General features: G+C 35.2%; 1 protein-coding gene across 1 annotated transcript; it reads right to left on the reverse strand.

Moving 5' to 3' along the window:
* Window positions 1-5,876: 5,876 nt before the first annotated feature.
* Window positions 5,877-6,389, reverse strand: LOC116141175. Its single transcript, XM_031426706.1, has 2 exons — window positions 6,243-6,389; window positions 5,877-6,125 (listed from the first exon to the last, which is right to left on the reverse strand). The coding sequence occupies exons 1-2, from the start codon at window positions 6,387-6,389 to the stop codon at window positions 5,877-5,879; spliced, it is 396 nt and encodes a 131-aa protein (XP_031282566.1).
* Window positions 6,390-6,602: the final 213 nt, after the last annotated feature.

A 6,602-nucleotide genomic window follows, 5' to 3' on the forward strand; every position in this document is an offset into this window, starting at 1 on the left:
ATCCATTTAAAAGAACATAAAATTAAATGTATGAATACTGCCTATGATAATTAATTAACAGGGGAAAATTATCAAAGTCACGAGAATGCTTGTCGCCTTTTTATTTTTGATAACAAATATTAATTACCCTTCGAAAAATATTTGTAATTGTGACTATAAATTTATGCTCTCATGTTTTGATGATATTCATTAATTTCAATTTGATGATATTCATTAATTTCTAACTCATCTTTGTTCAGGTGGTCTCAACTCTAGAGCATTGACATGGAGGAGTCTTAGTCTATAGATTTGGTTAATGTGAGAGAAAGCGATGATACTTCTGAGGTAATGAAACCTCCTACCCATACTAGTTGTACTGCTCCTATTCCTAAAAGTAAATGTAAAACTTCAGATGTGTTGAATTACTTTGATACATACTTTGATGAGAGTGGGAATGAGAGGGCAAGCTGTTTGAGTTGTAACAAATCCTATGCATATGGTAGTGCCTCTCATGGGACTAAAAATTTGAAGCGTCATATGGGAGATTATGTTAAACGTGTCAACAAGGATGTCGGGCAATTAATGATTGATATTGAGCATAGATTGCAAAGTACCAAGATTTTTCAAGAGACTTATTGTGAGAAGATTGCATTATCAATTGTTAAACATAATTTTCCATATTCATTTGTGGAGCATGATAGAATTAGGGACATCCGTTTATATTTGAATAAGGAAGTTAAACCTTATACTAGGAACACCGCTAAGGCAGATTGCTTAAAAATATACAAAAGGGAGATGGAAAAAATTAAGCTTGAATTAGAGAGGGTTTCTAGTAGAATATGCTTAACTTCTGATTTATGAAGTTATTGTACGATTGATGGTATGTTTCTTTAACAGCTCATTACATAGGTGTGAATTGGGTGTTACAAAGTAGAATTCTAAACTTTTGCCATATGCCTCCTCCAAACTCAAGGGTGCTTTTGGCAGAAACATTCTTTGGTTTCTTAAAAGAATGGGAAATTGAAAGGAAGATTTTCTCTCTTACTTTGGACAATGTGAGTAATAATGACAAGATAGAAGATATTTTAGAGAGGCAACTTTGTGTGCAAAATGCATTGTTATGTAATGGTGATTTCTTCCATGTGCGATGTTTTGCACATATCTTAAATCTTATTGTTCAAGAAGGGTTAAAAATTGCTAGTGTGGCTTTTCATAAGATTCGAGAAAGTGTGAAATATATTAAAGCAAGTGAGAGTAAAAGAATCAAGTTTGGAGAACTTGCTATTCAAATTGGTGTGAAAAGCTCAATGGGATTGCGAATGGATGTTCCCACTAGATGGAATTCTACTTTTTTAATGCTTGAAACTGCGTTAATATATTGATATGTGTTTGTACATTTGTCTTTGGTAGATCCCAATTATAAAGATTATCCATCAAATGAAGAATGGGATAAGGGGGAGAGGATATGCAAATTCTTGCAACCATTTTATGGGATTACAACTCTTTTTTCGGGTTCCAAATACCCCACAACAAACTTGTACTTTAAAAATGTGTGGGAAATCCAATTTCTAGTGAATGAAGGGATGGTGACTGGTGAGTGAGGATGAAGTTCTTAGTAGCATGGCAAATCAAATGATCCCAAAATTTGCAAAATATTGGGATTCTTATAGTGATGAGTTAACTATTGCAACTTCTTGACCCACGTTTAAAGATTCAGTTTGTGGAGTATGCTTACAAGAAAGTTTATGACTTACCTACTACCTAAAGAAAAATGGAGGTTGTTAAGAAGAACTTGTATAAACTTTTTAAAGCTTACAAGGCACAAAGTCCCAAAGAAGTTCTCAGCGCCACCTCTTCAGATGCTTTTCCTGCGAGTGGCTCTCCTCTTATTATATGTTAAGATTATATTTGTGTAAGTCACTATATTTTTTTATATTTTTGTGATAATAAAGTATTGTTTATTGTGTAATTTTAACTTTTAATACTTAACTATTTAAATGGTGCAGGATTTTGACAACTATGAGAGTGACTTTAGTGCTACTAGGAAGTCTGAATTGGATCTTTATTTAGAAGAGCCAAGGTTTGATTGCATCAAACATCATAATATGGATATCCTCAAACATTGGAAAAGCAATTGTGATCGTTATCCAACACTTGCGTGATGGCATGTGACATCATGAGTATACCAATAACATCTGTTACTTTAGAGTCCGCTTTTAGTATTGGCAACAAAGTGCTCAATAAATACTCAAGCTCACTTAAACCAGATAATGCACAATCTTTGTTATGCACTCGGACTTGGCTATATGGATATGAATTTAAAGGTAACATGTTAACCAAATATTTCATATGTTTTAATATTTTCATTAACTAATATTTATAATTTTTAATTATAGATGATGATGAGATGGATCAGGAGTTTCATGTGCCATTAACTAATGTGAGGATTGTGGAATCAAGAGACTCCACTCACACCGCCATCAGTCCATCATGTTCGTGAAATCAACATTCAACATGAGCTAGCCAAGAATATTTTTAGTTGAAACAATGCCAAGTTATATACTTATATTTATATTATGTTTTTGTATTTGGAAAATTGTGTTTGTATTTGTGTTTGTGTTTTAGTGTTTATGACTTTATGTATTTGTTTTCTATATGCTTGTTGGTTTTAAATTGATGAGAAATTGATTTGGTTGTGAACTTTTTTGGTGAATTGAATTGAATATGAAGTATTTGATCTTGGGGGTGTAACTACAAAAAATTAAAATTGTATAAATTGTGGGGGTGTAACTGCAAAAATTGAAAATTGGAGAGAGAAAATATGGGTACTTACAGGTCGACTTGTACCTGTATAGGGTAGGGTACTGGTCCAATATTTTGGACTCATATAGAACCAGTCTGTTTTGGCCCGTACCCATTTTACCAGGCCCGTACCTACCTGACCCACCCGTTTTGCCAGGTCTACTAAAGATAACATTGAAAAATTGACTAGACATACTTTATAGTTCAAGTTTAATGAATCTTGATCAATTATACTTTATAGATTACCTGTGGGCAAAATCTGTAGTGCATAATAATCATTATACTTAACACTAAGACTAAATTATTACACAACAAAACAATGAAAATTTATTAAATAAAGAAAAAACTCCCACTATTTTATTGTTTCACATTTTATCTTATTCCAACATTGTTCATAAATACATAATCCCTATAAGGATAATGTTTATTTAAATGCACTAGTTGCAAATTTTAATGCTGACAAACACATACATATAACATTGCAATTTTAAGTATTATCAATGTTTTAATACTTGACCTAGTCAAAAGACCGAGTCCCAGTTAAATCGGTTAAACCGGTCCGACTGTCGGGTCGGATCGGTGACGTCATCACACTAATTCAAATTAGATTGAATATAATTTTGACGTCCGCAACACATTACACGATCCATTCCTCCTTTCTCTCCCTCTTTTTCTCTTTCTCACTCTACCGCTTTTTCTCTCTAGATTATAAACTAGCAAAGTTCCATTTTAATATTATTTCAGTTTCAAGCAAATCAAATTAAGGTTTATTGTTGTTGGTGTTATTCTTCTTCAACAAGATCTAGAGCTCATAAACTATGGCAAGAAACAATCTTGGCTGTTTATTTACATCAATCTCATCCAAACTCCCCTTACCATTCCCTATGTCTGAATCATCAATCTGTTCAAAGGTTTTGAACTCAGTGAGCCGACTCATCAACTTGTCAACTCAACAGTTTCAATAACACCAAGAGAAAACCCCCAATAAAGAAACAAGAGACCTTCAAAGAAAACTCTGAAAGTCAACACTTTTGGTAATTTTGATTGTTTAAAGTCTGTAGCTTTGACCCTTCTGGTGTTTTTCTCATTTGCTTCAATACCCATTATTTTTTGCAACTCGTTTCTGCTTCTGAATCATTAATGGAAGAATAAAGAATGAAGATTGAAGTTGAATTAGCTACTGGATTGAAAATATTATTATTAAGATGAACTTACAAGTGAGATTAAGATGAACTGATAAAGATGAAATGAAGAACTGATGATGAAATGAAACGCGATTCGCGAAGAGGGAAGATTGAAGATTAAAGAGCCGATTGAAAGTTGTAGTGACGATTAAAGAGCCGATCGAAAGTTGCAGTAAAGATTAAAGAGCTAAGGATGCTGAAGAGTTGAAGATCGACTAAATCTATGAGAAATGAAAGTGAAATGGGTTTGGGAATTATTGTAATGCATTGACCCAGTTTTGTGCCAAAACCGGGTGGACCGGTGGTTAGCTACAGTAACCCTGGTCCAACCACAGGCCATACCGGGTCAAATGCATATACCGGGTTTTATCCTTACTCGGCCCGGCTTAGTGGCCGATTCCCGATTGAACCAGTTAAATCAGCTAGGTCGGGCCAGGTTTTAAAACATTGAGTATTATAGTGAAAACGATGTCAAATTCCACATTTCTGTGGCAGGGAGGAAATTTACTCTGTTGGAGTGAAAGTGGGAATGAACAGTAATAATGTTCATCCCTAACCTTTGAACATAACCATTTTCAAAAATATCATAATGTCTCAAAACAATAAATCATCATAACTTTGCAATCCGAACTCTGATTTTAGCAAATCATATAGCGTTAGAAAACTATTTCAAAAATATCATAATATGTCCAAGTTTGCACCCCGAGGTAAAAGTAGTCCTAGACCAGGACAACCCTTCAACTATTTGAGTACCTTCATTACCGCATCTATATGGGATTGCTTTGGCTTGTGCATAAATTGACTGAGAATGTGTACAGCATGGCTGATATCTGGTTGTGTCGTGATGAGATAGATAAGTCGATCCATAAGTCTTTGATAATGTAAGGGATCCTTTAAGGGTAGATCTATCTCTGAATGTGACATCCCATTATCATATTCTTAAGTGGTGAGCTTAGAGTTTTGTTCAACAAGAATGACACTTGGTTTACGTGTTGATAACCCAGAATCTTATACGAGCTTTAAAACATATTTCTGTTGACTAAGAGATATCCCTATTAGAGATCTGGCAATTTCAATTCCCAATAAATTTTTGGCTCTCCTAAATCTTTTATATGGAAATACCTGTTGATGTGCTCTTTTAAAGTTCTGATTACTGTCTCATCATTTCCAGTGATAAGTATGTCATCGACATAAATAATGAGAGCAATGAAATATTTACCTTTATGCCAAGAAAAGAGCGCATAATCATGCTTGGATTAAACAAAATATATGCCTATAAGTGCTTTCATGAATTTAGCATTCTACTCTTGAGACACTAGTTTTAAACCTTAAAGGGATTTTCGCAGACGACATATTGTGTTCTACCCATTGTGGCAAAGTCATAGATAAAGGTCCATATAAATCTCTTCATGACGGTCACCATGAAGAAAGACAATGTGAATGTCCATTTGATGCAAGCACTAGTCTCTAACGGATGCAGCAGAAAGGAAAGCTTGAACAGTGACATGCTTGGCCATGGGAGAAAAGGTTTCTTGGTAATCAAAACCTTCATGCTGAGTAAAACCCTTAGCAACTAGTCGAGCTTTGTAGCATTCAATAAAACCATCAACACAGTGTTTGATTTTGTACACCTATTTACAGCCAATAGGTTTTCAGTGAGGAGGGTAAGGCACTAAATCGTAGGTATGATTATGAGTGAGAGCATTAAGTTCATCGACCATGACTTGGCACCAAGTGAAGTGTTGCACAACATCAGAGTAACATGAAGGTTCTTTGTCAATAGATATCTGACTAATAAAAATCTTATGGGCAGGAGAGGCGGTCAAAACTCATGTAATTTGAGGTTGGATAAGGAGTACTCGAGGAGGCTAAGATGGTTGGGCAAACATAATTAGTTGTCCAATTAGGTGGTCAAGTGACCCAAGAAGACCATTGTTGGGGAACCGGCTTTGGAGATAAAACAAGAGAGTTTGGAGGAGATACAGGTGATGTGTCACCAGAAGCAGAAGATTTTGCTAAAGGTGATTCAGGATGAGGATCAGCAGTGATCAGAGGATCATAAACTGTTGGTGGTGTACTAGTGTCAATAGCAGGGAGTATAATGAAATAAGGTGTTGGTGGAGATGTTGAGCAATCATCATCCAGCAATGTTGGCAAAGGCTGAGAAAAGGAAATTGAGTGTTCACCAATTTCTTCAAATGGACAGATGTTCTCATGAAATACAACATCTCGAGAAAAAAAAAAACTTCTTTGCAGTCGAATCATACAAACGATAACCTTTCTAGCACATAGGGTAACCCATAAAGATGCATTGAGTGGCTTGGGGACCAAATTTATCATGTGACCCAACAACAGTAGAGTAACAAAGGCAGCCAAAGACACGAAGATGGCTGATATCAGGTTGTTTCCCAAATAGCATGTCATAAGGAGTCTTGCCACTAAGCACTTGGGTTGGCATGCGATTGATCAAGTAAGTAGCTATGACCACACATTCACCCCAAAAACCTATAATGATATTGGCTTGTGTTCAAAGGTGTGGGCTACTTCTAATAGGTGACGGTGTTTTCTTTCGACTACCTATTCTATTGAGGAGTATATGTACAAGAACTCTCTTGCAGAATTCCAAGTGACAAATAA

Source organism: Pistacia vera, unplaced genomic scaffold (assembly GCF_008641045.1).
Source record: "Pistacia vera cultivar Batoury unplaced genomic scaffold, PisVer_v2 Contig394, whole genome shotgun sequence".
In the NCBI taxonomy this organism is placed as follows: Eukaryota; Viridiplantae; Streptophyta; class Magnoliopsida; order Sapindales; family Anacardiaceae; genus Pistacia; species Pistacia vera.

Excerpts from the sequence above, each read along its gene's own strand:
- LOC116141175 (XM_031426706.1), bottom strand. The coding sequence starts at position 6,389 with ATGACATGCTATTTGGGAAACAACCTGATATCAGCCATCTTCGTGTCT. Across the intron at positions 6,126-6,242 it reads TTACCCTATGTGCTAGAAAG|CCTTTGCCAACATTGCTGGA; the intron begins GTTATCGTTTGT and ends TCCTTTTCTCAG.